Consider the following 18975-nt stretch of genomic DNA (forward strand, 5'->3'; position numbering starts at 1 on the left):
TCAACTAGGTAATTCACACAGATGAGAACTTGCTCAGCCCTGACACTGCTACCCTTCCCCAGTGGTCAGGTACTAGCTAAGAGTCATCATACTGGAAGTTTATATAAACAACAGTTCGGTAGCGAATACCTTTTCAGACTTTCTGAGGCTATCCAGGATGTTTGGTTTCAACAAAGATAAGCATTTTCAAAGAGAGGAGTTATTTCAAGGGTTAACTGTAACTCACAAAAAAACCCCCAAACCAGTAGTTAAAGAAATAAAATCTTCAACTGAGAAAAAGAATACTTCAAAAATAATCAGAAATTTCTCTTTTTATTTTAAACTAAAGTATTCTGGATACGAGAAGATACTAAGTTTCACGATTCCTTGGACCATGGTAAATTTCAAGTCTTGAGCAATCAGCAGGGAATCGACTGTGCACTGGTCCTCTCTTCAGCGGAGATGTGGGTACTGAAGTTGTGTGAAAGGCCACTAAGGCCACAGTACGAACAGCAGCTGGTCGCTGTACAAGATGAAATCTCTTTTTCTGAGCTATGAGACTGAAATGTTATCACTATTATCCTAAATTTCTTCCAAACATGTAAGCTTAAGCCTGAAGTGCAGTCTTCCTCCTGCCTATCTCCCTTCATCAAAGAAATCACAAATTATTATGCCAGGAAGAAGGCTCACAATTTAGTTGCAGTAAATTATAACAGTTTTCCATAAAATGGAAAACATAACCCAGAACAAATACTTAGTGTTCAAACTCCCCTAGCATTCTTTTTCTATAATTTTAGGTAATGACTTCAATCATGAAGAACTCTAAAATAGTACTTTTTCAAATTAACAACTAACAGTAAGGCAATTAGATATTAAACATTTTAAGAACAGTCATTTTGGGAATTAGATATGAATAAACTTGGTTTTAAAAATCTTACCATTTGTAACAGGAGAGAGAAAAAGGGATAAAAAGAAAGTTACTTGTACTCAGTTTCAGAGCACCATCAAAAAATCCAAGATTCTTACTCAGACTCCAAAGTAAGATTTGCAAAAGAGGAAGAGTGAGAAAATCCTGATCAGGTTCCATCACAGTATGAATAAGACTTCTATGTCATCACCACTGTTATTATCTCATGTTCTCTGTGACATTATTTACTCTAGCTAGTTCAGACCACATTATCATAAAGCTAGATGCCATCATACTAATGAAGGCAGCACCTATACCAAATTTTACCACTGCTTTTCATCTTAGCAGAGGATGTAATGAAAGCCAAAAAGCCTAAAAACCTCTAGAAATTGCAAAACTTAGTTGATTTAGGGAACATCAGAATGACTCAACCAAGAGCAAAACATATTGCTTTGAGAGAACTGAAAACATAAGACTTTCCAATGTAAGAATCTATCTGAACACAGCATGGAGAATTTACCAAAAACCTAAATATCTGTCCCCTTTCCCCCACCCCAGTGATTTCTTCATTAACCTTCCTCTAAAAAAAAACCAAAGTAGAGAGATATTGTCAGCATCTCGTAAGTATGGTGCGTAAACATCCATTGTGCAAGTTTCTTCATGTTCTAAGCAGAAAACAAGCATTCAGAAAAAGAGTTTGGAAAGTAGTATTTGCTCTCCTTCTTCCAAATGAAATAGAAAATATCACTAGTATGAATTACTGCAGCTAAGAGCAATTTTCCTAAAACAAAAATGGAAAATCAATCTTTCATTTTCAGTATTAAGGATAATTAGAGTAAGATTCTTTTTAATGGCTAAGAAAATAATAATTGCAGATAATTTTTCATCACATGGGTATTCAAATAATCAGTTACCAAAACTTGATGAACCAGAGAAAAAAAAAGAGAGTAACAGTTGTGTACATGTGGATACAGCCTATCAATGTAGAAACGAGAAATTATCTTCTTAGAGAAGTACTATTTTTGACACCACCTATTCCAGTAAATCTAATGTGCATATCAATTTCATGAATCATAAACTATGTGTTTCATGTCCTTCAGATTAAGCACAGAAATAAAGGTAGCTAGTGGAAAAGATTTTGCATAAGACCAAGTGAGATTTACAAGAGGGGTTTTGAAAAACCCCACTGACAACTTCTTTAAAACTATTTCAGAATAAAGATTCATGAGCTGTAAAAATTGTTATAGAAGTTATTTTGCATTATTATCAGCACTGTATTAAGCCACACTGATGAAACTCAATGTGAACTGTAAAACAGAGTACTAAGACAGATAGGTTCACCTCCTTGGAAAAAGTACTATTTCATCTGACTTGTTATTGTTCCATAAAAAACCACTGTAAAGTTCAAACTTTCTGCCAAACCAAATTCTAAATGGCCATAAACCAAGAGGGTAGAATTAAGATTTGCAAAAGCTGCTATTCAGCATATAAATTGCAGAAGTGATCTCAGAATAACTGCACAGCTTTTCTCTGAGCATTCTTTCTTGAAGATCAATAGACAAAATGACTGTAGCAGTCAACATACAAAACCATTTTTCTTCACTTCTCTTTGAAGGATATGCATTATTTCCCTAAATTTGTATTCTCTTATTCATCAAAGGACTAGAAAGATGCTGAGGATATTTCAGGAAAAATACAGGAAATAAAAAAAAATAAAGGAGAAAAAAAAGACTGAGAAGGAACAAGACATAGAATGTGAAATCCTTAAGCACAGGAAAAGGAAAGTCAAGTTTATGTCAAAACCACTATATTTCAAACACATTAAGGAAACATAGCATTCTTCTCTACTTAATATAGTAAATTCAGCTCCCAAAATAAAGTATTCTGAATCACCTGTTAACCAAATATATGCAATCAGAGAAATTATCTGTCCTTTATCAGATACGCCCTCCAAAACAGTGAGTCTTCTGTATGCTCAAAGGCAAACAAAACCGTGTGATAATTTAGTTTTTAATTCAAACATTCTGTATGATTTAAAGAAAGAGGAATGCAAAAGCACTGTCGTATTATGCATGCATGCATAAATACACTCAAAGTGGTTAAAATACACTAATATATTTTCACGTGCACAAACACATTTTTACTTTCACCCATGTGCATGAAGAGATATCTACAACTGGGGTTGGGGGACTACAGATGTACATAAAAATGATCAAGAGAGTCTCCTTGAACTATGTAAGATACTTAGCCACATACTTAGTTCTGTCCTGACAACTTCAAAACATCCAGCTATTTCCAGCTATTTTCAGTTGTATAGTTTCTTTTCCCCAGGAGATAAAACATTTAACTCATTCTTTTGGCAACATCCACAAACTAAGGAATACTCTCTGCAAGACTGTTCCTTTACTGCATCAGAAATAGCGTGGCCAGCAGGGACAGGGAAGTGATCTTGCCCCTGTACTCGGCACTGGTGAGGCTGCACCTCGATGACTGTGTTCAGTTTTGGGCCCCTCACTACAAAAAGGACATTGAATTACTCGAGCGTGTCCAGAGAAGGGCACCGAAGCTGGTGAAGGGTCTGGAGCACATGTCGTACGAGGAGCGGCTGAGGGAACTGGGGTTGTTTAGTCTGGAGAAGAGGAGGCTGAGGGGAGACCTCATCCCCCTCTACAACTACCTGAAAGGAGGTTGCAGAGAGCTGGGGATGAGTCTCTTTAACCAAGTAATAAGTGGTAAGACAAGAGGTAATGGCCTCAAACTGCAGCAGGGAAGGTTTAGACTGGATATTAGGAAGCATTTCTTTCCAGAACAGGTTGTTAGGTGTTGGAATGGGCTGCCCAGGGAGGTGGTGGAGTCCCCATCCCTGGAGGTGTTTAAGAGTTGGGTTGACATAGCACTGAGGGATATGGTGTAGTTGGGAACTGTTAATGTTGGGTTGATGGTTGAACTGGATGATCTTCAAGGTCTTTTCCAACCTTGATGTTTCTGTGATTCTGTGATTTATACATCCAACAGTCCTTCCAAAATAATTTCTAAATTATAGTGGTTAGTATGCAATACCTTTCAAAGAGCTGCAGTTCCACATTAGAGCTTCCACCAAATTACTACTTTGTTCAAAACAAAAGCCTAGATCCTTCACCCTATCCCTTCCTAGCCGCATCTGCTCATCTTGCATTGGCTTTCATAATCTTCAGATAACATGTTAAAACCACTGAAACGGAACAGCATTACCCTCACAAAATTTCAAATAAGTTGCTGTATTAGCTTAATTTGTGATTGGGAAATCATGTTGCATTAAGTTTTTTACATCAGATACACGCTGCTCTCTAACAAGATATGGCTAGCTTCTCAAAAAATTTCAAATAAACTGCTGTATTAGCTTAATTTGTGATTGGGAAAGAGCAGGAAAAGGCAAATCCACACAGAAAGGAAAAGGAATGAAGAACACCCACCCCTCCCACACATACACACATTTGTGGCACCAGCAATCTGTTCACTTGACTCAGCTATAACATGAAACTGCAGCCTTAATTTATGAGCTCTTTTTCAATGTGAGAATCAGTAAGCTCTGTCTGCATTCCAAGTAAGACAGATGATGGCTTTGAATCAGAAATCATACAACATTACATAAATGCCAACAGTTTAAATGAATCATGTTGCATTAAGTTTTTTACATCAGATACACACTGCTGTTTAACAAGATATTGTTAGCTTCTCACATACCACTAACTCGTTATTCAGAGTAGTAAAAGTGCTGGGAAATCTCTGGCAGCAATAAAAAAGCCAGACAATGAAGGACACACAAAGGGAAGTGGTGGAGACACACCAAGTGGCTCAGCTAAATATTAGCAGCTTCTATTAATACTCATGTACTCTTCTGAATCCCGTATTCAGCAAATATGTTTTTTCTCTTACATTAATTACTTTGGCTTGACAAAATTTTCCTATATGGTCTATGGCAATCTACTCTGTTGCACCTTACTGTATCTTCTGTACCTTTTTCTAAAACTCAGAAGTCTAAGAATTAGTTATGCAGTGTCCTCCTCAATGTGTCACAACTCCTTTTGAACAAACTGGCCTATAACTAAGCAAACAAATTTACTATTCATACTTTTTAATGTAAAACATGAACATGGTGAGGTAAAGGAAAACCACCTATGTCTACCATTTAAGTTCTTCACCTTGCTTTTGTTACTTGAAAAGTACTGTAAGTCTACAAGTTTTTCTGCTGGTCATTCTGTAAAACACTCTAACTTAGAAAGAATCACCCCTTTTCACTTTGTTCATTTGTAGACAAGAAATCCATTGAAAGCAGTGTTTCAACTTTCACAAGCACCTCACCCTCACAGAGATCTAGTCCTTCAATGTGCCTTCACAGATTCGCAGAATGGTTGAGGTCTGCAAGGACCTCTGGAGGTCATCTGGTCAAACCCCCTGCTCAGGCAGGGCCACATAGAGCCAACTGCCCAGGACCATGTCTCCAAGACTCCATAATCTCACTGGGAAACCTGTGTCAGTGCTTAGTCAGCCTCACAGTGTGTGCTCACTGACTCTGGTCCTGTCACTGGGCACCACTGAAAAGAGCTCCATCCTCTTTGCACCCTCCCTTCAGGTATTTATATACAATTGACAAGATCCCCCTGAGCCTTCTCTTCTCCAGGCTGAACAGTCCCAGCTCTCTCAGCCTGTCCTCATGTCAGAGCTGCTCCAGTCTCTTCACCTACTTGGTAGTCCTTATGGGACTCTCTCCAGTGTGTCCAAGTCTCTCGTGTACTGGGGAGCCCAACACTGGACACAGTACTCCATGTGTGGCCTCACCACTGCTGAGCAGAGGGGAAGGATCACCTCCCTCAACTTGCTCGCAGAATTTTGTTTAATGCAGGCCAGGATTCTGCCTCCTTTGCTACAAGGCCATGTTGCTGATTCATGTTCCACCAGGACACCCAGGTCCTTTTCTGAAAAGCTGTTTTCCAGTTGGGCAGCCCCAGCATGTACTGGTGCCTGGGGTTGTTCTTCCCCAGGTGCAGGACTCTGCACTATCTCTTGCTAAACTGCATGAGCTCCTGTCAGCCCATTTCTCCAGTCTGTCCAGGTCCCTCTGGTGGATCAGCCCCTCCTCCCAGTTTTGTGTCATTAGCAAACTTGCTGAGGGTATGCTCTGCCTCATCATCTAGTTCATTAATGAAGATGCTGAACAGGATCAGACCCAGTATTGACCCCTGGAGTACATCAGTAGTCACTAGCCTCCAACTAGACTCTGTGCCACTGACCATCTCCCTCTGGGGTTGATCTTAAGCTTAGTAATCACAATGGATACACTAGGTAAATCATTGGCAACCCTTTTAGAATTTCAACTGACTGAAAGGACAGAACTAGTAGTAGCAGTTACTGCATTATGAACTGATTATGAGACCCATGCACTACCCTAAATCGTACATTATATTTAGTATTTACCATGTAAATAAGGCATTCTGAAGGCCTACCTAATCTGGTCCCTGAATTCCTCCTTAATCAACATTTAAATAGCGGTCAAACAGATCCATTTTCTTGAGAATTCAGACACTATTACATACATCTGATGCACACACCAGATGCAAGAAAAACCCTACCCTTCTTAGTGCTAGATGCTTCTGTGTGTAGTTTGCTTCTCCATAGCTTAAATGTCAGAAGACAATGGACTTCACCAAGTAAGTTTAATTCTTTGGTAGCTTGATCTTGTAGAATAATGTAGTATCTCTGTGATGAACTGCCAAAAAACTTAAGTGCAAGCAATCCTTGAAGAGCAATCGTATTTTTGGTGACAACTACAAGAGATACGCTATTCCTGCAGATCCACATCTGCAACAAGCCCTATGCCACTGTAGATACTTACAGAAGAGCTTTGTTTCTTTGATAAACAGTAGCTATTTATTTAGGAATTCAAGAGCTATTTCCAACTGAACTGCTCAATTTGAAATAATTTTCAGTGCAACAGATATAAAAATAAGCACCATACAAACAATGTTTACTGGTAGATTTTTATGGGGGCTCTCCCACCCTTATACACATATTACCTGCAGCTTACTTTTTGCTCTATTGGAGACTCCAGCAATCAAAGGTTGGGAAAGAAGGGAAAGTGTGTGTACCCAGTAACCCCTGAGCAAAGAACATGGGGGAAGGTGAGACGCACACACACTATGTATAGGCTAGGACAAAAAAGCCCCACAGCTCAACCATTAGAGGAAACTTATGCACGCACAACGGACAGTACACTGACAATAGTCCCAGTTACTAGCAAATAATTTCTCACAGGATCAGATACAATAACCTTTAACTTCCAAAACTCACTAAAACGGTTTCTTTAAAACAGTCTCTTAAACTAGGGTTCTAGCATATACATACGGTAATCAGAATCGTAGTGATAAGAATAAATTGTGCTTTTACAGATTTTGTTGGACGACTCCTAAAGTATTTTATGCGCATCCATGACTTGCTTCACTTAATGAAATATACTGCGGGTAGGAATCCAACTCAAGGGAATCTTCTATCAAAAATGACCTGCCCTATGCAAAAAAACAATGTACACTAGAGGCTGATGTGTAACTCACACCCTTAAACTCCTTTAACAACAAAGTCTGTCCTGCAGTTTGTATTATCTGACTATCTTTTCTTAATAAAATTAATAAAACACAGACAAACATATAAAGAAATCAATCTGTTCTTTAAAGTCATGCCGGAAAACAACGACCAAAACTAAATGACCATTAAAAATTAATACAAAGTTACATGTCAATACAAAATCAATTCTTTTTACGTTTTCCACATTTACACAAAATTGTTCCACATCTGAAGTGGTTAATAACAGGACACACTCCTTCACTGTAACACTGAGCTTCAACTTGACCTACTTTTACTCTCCACACTTAAAGCTTAAAATTAGGCTGCCCATTATGGAAGCAAAAAGACATATACAGTACACATAGAGAAAAGACCTTCCAATTTCACATACGCTGCTAAATAAGTTATGATCACCATAATGTTTATTTTATTAGTAAGCTTTAGATGTCTTTATTCCTGGTGGTCTGTATATGAAATCTAACTCAATAGTAAGATTTTTCCATGATGCTTAAAACAGACAAGCCTCAAGTCCACTGCCCTTCCACACAAAGCCATGCACACATATACACACACACACATGCAAAAGTGAAAACTACATATTCGTGAGGTTTCCTTCCATGTAGAAGACAGTTTATGTCTAAAGAAGATAGTAACATGCTAAAGGGCAGTGGTACATATCTGCCAGCTATTCCTGGAAAATGTTGGTACAGAAAAGTTCGCATCTACAGAATGAACAGACACTATTCTCTTATTCTCTCCTACCCAGGAAATCCACAGAAAAAAAAAAGTTTATTGTGATGCCATCACTTTCCATGCAAGTTTCTTGGAAAGGGCTTTGATGGGAATCAATGAACCACATGCACCATTCCATATGAACACATGTGCTGGCTCCAAAGCACTGCAGGATCTTTTTGTTAGGGTCATCTTTCTTAGAGGAAGCGTACTCGCTCTGAATAACGCATTCTGTTTGTGATATGGATACTGGAATTACCAGTCCAATTTATATACAGCACTTCTGGTTTGCAATCCATGTAACTATCATTATCTTATTCTTCCAACATATACTGGTGAAAACCTCAGGTGCTTCTGAGATAATCTATGAAGATACATGTATGTAAACCACTACAAATTCCAAAGGAGCGACCTACTACAGCAGACACATGAGTTGCTGCAATCACATGAAGCTCCACACAAACTAATCTACACCCATGTAGGCAGGTAGTAAATATTTAATACCAAAATAGTTCAGTTTTAACAATGTCAACCTAAGCACTAATTTACTACAAGAAACAATTTTAACAGCTCTAACAGCAGGAAAAACAGCTGTTTAACACTCTTTCTCTGCCCAAGTAGAAACATGAGAATGACACACTGCTTAAGCATCTGGCAGATTTTGATGTTACAGACATGGTAAACTATTCCAACAGAAATATTTACTTATATATTCCTGATTAACAACAAAAGAATCCAAACCAAAAATCTGCATTTAAAATTTGTAGCTACATTAAGACTACTTTTCTTTTAGTAAGTTTAAGTATCTACACAATGCCATATACAAAGATGAAGCCATCTCATAACAAGAAAGAATAGATAAGAAAGGCAAATACTTACTGACAAAACAGTCTGAAAAAATAAAATGGAATCAAACCCCATGCTACATTCCTTACTATCACCTTTGTCATCAATCCTGTGTTTTCCTGGTATCTTCTGGTCATGTTATAAAAGGAAAACAAAAGCAAAAAAGCCTAGCTTGCATACTATTTACGTCTTCAGCTAATTTGTAGAAAGAATCTGTCCATATTAATCATCTCTTCATCATCAGAATGAGAAACATTTCTTGGACATTATTTTGAGCCTCTAAATATAAAGTTGTTTCAAAACTCTAAGTAATAAGGTTTCTTTTTTCTCCCAGAATAATTTGCACAATGTGGACAATGTGTGCGTAGACCATATGCTATTATTCACCTGTGGTAAAACACATATAAAGACAACACACCAATTAGCTTATTTTCCTTAGAGAGAGGAAAAATGCTCTACGAATTTCTGCTGTGCTATTATTGTAGAAAAAGTGACAGTCAATCTCATTACTATTTTAAAATCTGCAGTAGCTTTGACTTGGGTGTCACTGATAACCAATAGAAGTTCACTCTCCCTGGTTGTTCTTTACAACATTTCACTCCTTTTTAACATTTTGTTCTACTTAAACTTAGTTAGAGGCAATCACAAGCTACTTCACAGTATCTCACCTCACGTAACTATAATGCTACAAAGGTATTTAAGAGCACAAATTCTGATTCTTACTCTTATCTATGCTGGCTTCTGACATGTGAGAGCCTACATTCAAGTAAGGTTGCATACTTGTCAGCCACATCCTTCAAATCATTACTTGAATTAGTCACACTGACAACACTAGTAAAACACAAAAAGAATACAATCAGAGGCCTACATGAAGGTTGCAACTCACAATTTTATAAAACGCAATTATTATATAATATTGGAATTCCAAATCTGGAGAAGCAGTCAGCATTAATAAAAAAAGCAACTTACTACTGCAATCCTACCCAGTTCTAATAAAATTTTATTATTGTGCTATATTAATGTCTGATTATAAAGTTTCTGATAAAGACACTGAAAAGCCACAGTGCAAAGCCCCAGTTTTTACAAGTGTTCCATAAAGGCGTGACTCACAGTCAGAATACTACAGAACAGTCAGTCCTTTGATTTTCACATGTATATTCAAAATGTTAGCAATGAAGTCTGGTAAATCCAAATAACCTTTGTTGAAGGAATCTTTACGTGAAGTAGACTATTCTTCTAGTTAACAGTTTTTGTCCAAAATCCCTTCCTCTAAAATCTTCCATTTATTACTTTTTTTTTCCCTCCTAACAACATACTTTTAAAATTTTTTATTAAGAAGGGCTTATGTCCATCTCCTGCTTCATAAATTTTGGTTCTTTTTCTCGCTTCTTACCATTTCAGTTGTGCTCAAGATAATTCCTTTTGCTCAATTTATACCCCACATAGCAATACGGCACTCTCTAATTTTTTATATGAAAGTACAGAAACCAGGAATGCACATGCAGCCGAGGTGCTCATTTAATATTTCTAGGACAGAGATCTTTCTTTAAGAGATTGATTTCTCAAAAATGACACTTTGTTTGCTAAAATGGAATTCATATACTTGATAAAAATACACTTTTTTCTCGGTTTGAGCATAAGCTAATGCTTACACCCTTTAAGAGTGTTATCTTTCAATTTTATTCTAAACCTGATCACAGAAAGAAATACCATAAAGATTGAACCAGAAATATTAATTAGAGCAGATTTTTAATGCCAGGGCCTTTAGAAAAAAGCTACAGAAAACTTTGATCACTGGATATAAAACAATCTTTGTTACTCTTTGTTCAGGTAGCCTTATGTGTGTCTGTTATTACCACATATTTTTAAGAGATTTTTTGAGAAAAAAATCCTCTAAATTTTAAAAATTAATAAAGATACCTGGAATTATACATAAATTTGGTTTTGTACCCTGTTAGCACAAATTGAAAACTACTCTCCTTTTCCCCTTTTCTCATTAGGATGAAACGCCTTGACAAGTACAGGACACCATTATGGAAGATGTATTCTTTTTGTTACCTGACAGAATTATTGCAACCCTCTCTGCTAAAAACAAATCCTGTAACACCTCTAAATTTTGAGGACATAGGAACATAACTGAAATGCATCTCTAATATTAAGATATGAAACTCTGTTACCAAATACCAATAGCTGCAGGCTTTTCTTCAGCTTCCAGAATTAAAGAACCTATTGAAAATTTGCCTAAATTCTCTTTAAAAAATACTGCCAGTTTCCCTGACATATGAATCACAGGCCTTCTGCGTGACCATAATACTACTGAATAGCAATTAAGTGGCAAAAGAGTAATTTTATGCTTATGCAATAAATACAGTCATTTTCTCTAAGTACATCTTTTACATATTATAAATTCTCATTTCTCATTGTGGATTTAATTTCCTTAGAGAAAATAAAAGATGTATTTTAACATTTAAAAATGCATGTATCAGACTTTAATCATGCTCATAAGAATTAGAGCTTTGGGGCAAAAATCAACACACAGAGACCATGACCACCAGGTGCTTCTTGGCATTCCTACAAGCCTGGCCAGATGTGTGGGTACCATGCAGGTAATTCACAGTGGGATTCACTCTAGAGCTACAAATCTAGCCTAGGTAAAATTGCAATAACTGAACTGCTCGCTGCTATATCCTGCTTCTTCTTTTCGGCTGAAATTTCTGCTCCTAAAGAGCTGTCCTCAGGTCGAACAAATGCAAGATGATCTTCCCAAAAGGTAGCATCATTACTGCAGTTGTTTCCCTTTTCAGCATTTTAATTCTTTCCTGTCACAAGATGAGAATCTCTAATCAAATGACAGGACTTTTGATAAACTTGAAAGTCTCTTTGCTAAGTCTCTTTGTTTCTCTCCAACTTGTCTCACTAGGCCTAAGATTGCTTGCCTGAAAGTGAGGCTATTCAGCAACCTTGTTCAATTCCTCCATGTCTGCCTTGCTAGCCTGAGAAACACACACTACCTATACCATGAGCACACTTGTCCACAACAGTGAACTTCAACTTGTTTTTGCAAAATATTGCAAAACCAAACAAAACACCTGCAAAACCAACCAACACTAAGGGGAGCCAAAAAACGGGGAAAAAACTTTTGGTTAGCTTTGCATCGATAAGTGTATGTTAACTAATTGCTGAAGAAGATGGTATTAGTGCTGTGATACTACTAAGAAGTTGAACCATGGAGCAGACATTGTTTATGCTTTCTGTCTTGGAAAGCTGAGCTCAAAGACTTCTAAATACAAACTACAGCTCAAATTCTGAAAAATTAGGGTAATGTTAGATTTTTATCAGTGCATTTTCATGAAAAGAATTACCTTTATGTTCTCACTTAAATTTGTATTTCTTCATGATTTCTTTTCATGTTTAACTCATTAACATACTCACATCTTGCAAGACAGCATGAGATCCACACAGATTCTCATGTCATTTGCAGACTTACTCATCAACACTAGAACCACTACTATGAAATACACCTTCTTTTTTCCTTTTAACACTTTTCAGTCATTTCACTCAACATTATTTACAGTTCACCATTTTCCTGTGTACAGAAAATGTTTGAGGCAATATCACAGGCATCTCTGTCACATCAAAACAGATCCAGAATTTTAAAACGAAAGTTAATGGCAATCAATACGTAGCCTAACTCATTTGACAAAGCAGTTAATTTTTTTTCCACAAGCTCAGAATTTGAATTTACTACAGAGGATCCAAAGACTAGTACTACATTAGCACTAGTGAAATAGTAGCAGGTCTCCAGAATGAAACAGTTAGTGCTGAGGACCTGAAACATACATTTTTGGGGAAAAAGCATTATTTCAGACTAGATCTTTCCTGGTTCTGAAGACTGGACACCCTCCCATCAGCAGTTGTGCATCTTCCTATTTTGTTTCAGATGAGAGTAGTAAAGTCTGAATCCTTGGAGACTGCTCAATGATGGAAACATAGCATCCTAAGTGGCACTGGGCAGATTTGCTTCAAAGTTATATTTCTGATCCAAGTAAAAACATTAATGCAGATGTATCCAAATAAAAATTATATTCCTTATTTCCTTGATGATTCTCTTTTCTAGTAAACAAAATGAAGCATGGCCACAACTTAATACAGATTTCTTAAATGTAAAAAATGTACATTTTTTTACATGAGGTTAAAGATGTTAGAAAGTTAAAATATATTTAATACAACTAAAATTGCATTTCTACTAATAAAATCCTTGGGTATGCATTGAGCTTACTCAGGGACTTTATCTACCAGTCATTCCATCAATAATAAATTGAAGAACATAACGTAACTTTTAAAAAAAAAGATTATAAATAAATATGAGACTTTTCCATTAAAGAAATCACTTGCAGATATCTTTTTAATGGCTTTAGTTTTCTGATTTAAATTCTATTATTAGAGTATCATTAAAATGCCAAGCAGGCAGATTTGGTCTACATGAAATGGGACATGGGTCAGCCCTTTTGTGACACAATTAAGACCGTTCCTTTCAAGGGCAACATCACAGAAAGTGAACACTAATTTTACTAATATGGTAAAGGAGGATGAATGACTGCGGGAAGGAAGGAAAGCAAAACCAAATTACATAGCATAATTTTTTTCTGTTCTCTGCCATATCTGACTTTCCCTTTCTAAAAACCTTATTACAGGGACAGGAATTTGCATAAAAAGATTAAAGATTGCATGAAACGTCAAGAGACTGCTTTGCAGCTATAATATGAATAAAGAAAAAAACAGACTTTGCAGATGTGAAACGCATGTTAAGGAACTGATCAAAGATATTCTGATAATAGCACATGATGCATAAAATACACCCAACACTAGGTGTCAGAGTGCATACGCTATTTCTGAAAATAACTTACTACGTCTCCACTTCCCTATATGAAAGCCACAGCTACATGCAAATATAAAAGGAAAGCTCACAACACTCTTTTTCTTAGTTCTGAAATACTTTTATCCAATGACTAGTTTTGATCAGGTGGGAGAACTACAATCATCAAAAAATCATGGCTCAAACTGAAAGGTATTACAAAACAAAAAAATTTCAATATTTTTTGAAACAGCTGCTCTAAAGCAGCAATTTACATCATCTAGCTAACACCCTTTTCAATACTGTCTTATTTGGTTCAAATTGCTGGTCATGAAGCACTAACTACACTATACGTTGTGTTTAGTTCATACAAAGCATAAGTAGGTATCAGACACTCAGATCATTTTTCATAAATTCTTGAAAGCCTACATACAATATATGTAATATATATATTTTTAAAAACCTATGCAATAATGTTTCCTGTAACCCAATACTCTTCTTAGCACTAACAGTCAGTATTACCATGGACGTCCTTTCCATTACTTTATGTAACCTACCAGAATGAAAGTTGAAAAGTTCATCAACCCTAAAGAAAGTACTCTTGAATATTAAGACTGATGCACACCAGCACAAATTCATCATATGATGAAATAAATGGAGCCTGGGTGATTGGATTTTATGGATCGATGCTGATTACTTGCAGCACTTTGGGATACCTAAGTAGTCAAAGTACTCAAATCAGCTACCAACTGGTCATAAAACTAGCATGATCCTAGAGGAAATACTAGTATTTCCACTAATTTTAATTAATACTAAGACTAACTCAAGTCAACAAGTCCAGAGAGGAGTAGGCCCACTTCATTTTCCCCCTGAAAAAAAGGAAACCAAAAAACTGACTTTGCAGCCAGTGACAGTAGAAAAGCTAAGTCTGTCTTAAAAATTGTCCTCCAGCACTTTGTAAGGAGGTTATGATACATCTGAATGTAGCGGTAGTGGTATGGATTCAAGTTCTGGAAAGACTCACCACACAGTCATACATACCTTGCATGGCTATCATCAAGGGATTTAGAGTATCCCTATGTGCATTTACACCTCAAAGACCATGAGATGAAGTACAGTAATGGAGAAGTGATCAGGAAGGTCATTTGGGACTGTATTTCTTCCATAGTATAGGTACTAGAAAAATTCTTTGACTATACACAGTTACACAAAACTATGAATAAATTAAAAAACTTTATAAAAAAAAAGCGCAAAATGAAACAGAAATGTCAGGAATATGGAGCTCCCTGTCTTCCAAGTAAACAGCAGAAAATGAAGAGAATGTTTTCCAGATGATGTTTTCCTGTTTAACCTTAAGAGAATAACTAAGAATAAGTCCTTTTATCATTTAGTTTGTAGTAACATACCGCACTATGGTTTTACATTTACTAAAACAGGGCTGCTCTCACAGTATGTACATTATGCAAGAGCAGAAAAAATCCAGGAAACAGAAAGAGCATTAAACATTTAAAACAGGATATTGTAAAAGACAAAAATTTGTAAACAGATATAAAAAGATTCCATTTTGAGTTTGACAGTTCTGTATTTTTAGCTTAAACAATTTACATCAAAATACATTTATTCACACATCAAAAATAATGTTCTACACTTTCTCGTATGTTCAACAATGAATTTAAGCAGTATTTTATATTCACTAAAGTGTCAATTTGGTAATCAGAAAGACATTAACCTAAAATGCGTACTTACAAAGCCTCATTCTTTTAATTTTAAAACTAAATAAAATAGGTAAGCACAGATAAATGCAAACAAATCACATTAATTTTGAGAAAGGGAATATGCTTTAATTTCTTATAATTATTAGCAGAAAAGAACTAAGACCTTAGAGTAGGAAACTAGCTATGAAATAAACACTGTTATGCTTCCTGAAGTTTTGTAGAACACAGAAGGTGCTTTACAAGCTTGAAACTAGTCTTTTTTTAAAAAATCAAGAACAAATGACTTATAGTTAAAATGAAAGATTTAAATGGAAAAGATTTGGTTTATGAATGAATTATCAACTAAGTAGATACAAACTGCAAAACTACTAGAAGCAGCCAAGGATATTCTTAAGCTTTCTAAGCAGTGATATACTTTAACTTTTCCATCCCTTTTCTTTTCCCGCCTGAAAAGACTTTCTGCAAACTGATTAAAAGGGGAATTTTTATTTCAAGTTTTCAATGATGCTGGAATGACAGTAACTTTTACCGTGTCTGTATAACTTATTGCTGAGATATAAAATAGAGACAAAACGGAGTTGTCATAATTCTTCCAGATTTCATGAGAACTTTACCACTTGAGAACACCGTTTTATCAAAAAAATTTCTTCTTCACAAATTTATGGGCAGTGAACTACTACGTTCAATTACTTAGTAGTGAAATCCAAATGGGAAACCAAAAAGAAAAGTAGGAGGATATTCTGTGAGATGCTGAATGCCATTCTTTCAAGATAGTAAATATTTATTATAAGAATCAGTATGGGAGTGTTACTTTAAAGGAATGTGTAGCACAGAGCAGAGAAGGTTGAAAAAGCTCAGAAAAAAGAGTGACAAAATGAGCAAGAATGAAAAAATCTTCGGAGAAGCTGCATGTGAACATATTATAAATAACAATACCCCCCCCCCCCCCCAAATTCTTCTCAGAGTTCTTGGAATGTATGCATTACCTTAACAACAGGATTCAGGAGAACAACACCTGATTTCTTTGTAATAACTTGCTTTGTTGTGTAATGATGTTCTATGAGCTGAGGAATAGTTGGAAACCCAGTTCCTTCAAAACGATACTGATTCTGTATGGAGGTAAAAGGAAATAATTGTTCCTCTACAAGCAGTATTTCGAAAAAGAAACTATAAAAATGCATCGCTTCCCTCAGTAGTAACAAAACAATGTTCACTTTTATAGCATTAGATTTTTCCTGATCTCTTTAATAACATTTATATTGAATTAAATGGAATGATAGGAAGAGGATAAATTCATAAATCCAAAATTTAATAAATGCAAAATCACTCATTTAAGGCAACATATTAAAATAGCCATTTATTCAAACTCTTAATTTAAAGAGATAGGACAGTTAAACTGAAAACTCTGACAGAGTGAAATAAAAATATTCTAAACCAGAAGAAACAACACTAACTTCCTAATTACTTAAAGTCGTAACAATTACAGAAAACCAACTAAAAAATAAACATCTGACAATAAAATAAACAACAGATAAGTAACACTATCTTACTCATATCCTACTGCATTTACAATGTTTGATAAATTAATAAATCCCTGGCACAGAGCTAAAAACAAATGCAGGTCATGCATATGATTCATAGAGAAGCTGGGCAAGACAAAATTCCCCCTCTCCCCACTTCATGAATTTATTTCCTTTTATATAGATAATTGAACACAATGGAAACAACTAAATCTCCTAATATTTTCTCAGAAGCATGTAACATTTTCTTAGCAATGACTGCTATGACATATCATTCTTTCAGGTGTTAAGGGGAAAAAACTGTATTTTCATTGTTTATCTTTGCCCATACACTTGACAGGGAAAAAAATAGTAAACATTTATTTCATCTTTCTGAATGTCTTAAATTATATACTACAGCTGATTGGGAAACAGGATAAAGTCTTGTGCCTATACAAGACTCAGCATCCACGGTTAGAGAACTCTTCCCACAAGAGAGGAACTGCCATAAGCCAGCCTGACAATGGCAACAATAAACAAGTACTGCAATTAAAAAAAAAATCAAAGCGCAGACTGTGATTCAAGTTCATTTACACAACTGGGCAATGAAAACCTCTACCACTGGCATGTAGACTTTTTTCTTTCTAGCTTCCAGGGCTAAATTCCTTGCACAATGCATTGTAAATTTCTCTTCCTTAGAGGTTAAAGCATTAACTTCATGGAACGTGTTATCATTGTTAGTAAAGAAAGCTTGATCATGTCACCAATTTTTAACATTCCTCATTCTTTACCATAAAAATGTTGTCATAGTCTGAATATTTTTGTTGTTTATTTTGTTGTTTAACTTCATTCACTTATTAAATACTGATTCAACTTTGACACTAGTTCCCATTCCTTTCAAATAAGCTCCTCCATATTTCTATGATGAGGATCAAAAAACCCCTGATGTCCTAAGAGTCTACCTAGCACAATAACTGGTACTGCCTATTATTTCCTCAGCCCACACCCAGTCACATGCCCATCTGCTGCTATCTATGTAAGACCTTCAGGGTAGACTGTGTTCTCTGATTCATGCATTTACACTGGATCTTGACTATTATTAAGATCATCATTTTGGCACTGTCCTGCATGAAATCCTTATCTCTAAATTGGGGAGACATGGATTTGATGGATGCACACTCCATGGATAAGGAATTGGCTCAATGGTCGCACTCAAAGAGTTGTGGCCAACAGCTTGGTGTCCAAGTGCAAAGCAGTGACAGTGGTGTCCGTCAGGGGTCGGTGTTGGGACCACTGCCATTTAACATCTTTGTTGGCAACATGGACAGTGGGATTGAGTGCACCCTCAGCAAGTTTGCCAATGACACTAAGCGGTGTTGTGCGGTCCACATGCTGGAGGGAAGGGATGCCATCCAGAGGGACCCTGACAGGCTTGAGAGGTGGGCCCGTGTAAACCTCATGAAGCTCAACAACGTCAAGTGCAAGGTCCTGCACATAGGTTGGGGCAATCCCAGGCACAAATACAGGCTGGGCAATGAGTGGATTGAGAGCAGCCCTGTGGAGAAGCACTTGGGAATATTAGTAGATAGAAAACTGACTATGAGCCAGCAATGTTCACTTGCAGCCCAGAAAGTCAACTGTATCCTGGGCTGCATCGAAAGAAGCATGGCCAGCAGGTCAAGGGAGGTGATTCTCCTCCTCTACCCACTCTTGTGAGAACCCACCTGGAGTACTGTATCCAGCTCTGGGGTCCCCAAAATAAGGAGGACATGGATGTGCTCGAGCAGGTCCAGAGGAGGGCACAAAGATGATCAGGGGGCTGGAGCACCTCCCTTATGGGGACAG

General features: G+C 36.5%; 1 protein-coding gene across 5 annotated transcripts in view; it reads right to left on the bottom strand.

The window, feature by feature from the left end:
- FER (FER tyrosine kinase) overlaps positions 1–18975 on the bottom strand; it is a 213131-nt gene that overhangs the window by 85560 nt on the left and 108596 nt on the right. For 4 of the 5 annotated variants that reach the window (XR_012627031.1, XM_074855734.1, XM_074855735.1 and 1 more), the window contains one exon: positions 16618–16740. Coding sequence is in view for 4 of the 5 variants with exons in the window: in XM_074855734.1 (XP_074711835.1) it covers positions 16618–16740 (123 nt within the window). In the remaining variant the exon portion in view is untranslated. Of the gene's footprint in view, positions 1–9322; positions 9449–16617; positions 16741–18975 lie in introns of those variants that run through there. The other variant, XM_074855738.1, reaches the window with a different exon arrangement.

Source organism: Strix uralensis, chromosome Z (genome assembly GCF_047716275.1).
Source record: "Strix uralensis isolate ZFMK-TIS-50842 chromosome Z, bStrUra1, whole genome shotgun sequence".
Lineage (NCBI taxonomy): Eukaryota > Metazoa > Chordata > Aves > Strigiformes > Strigidae > Strix > Strix uralensis.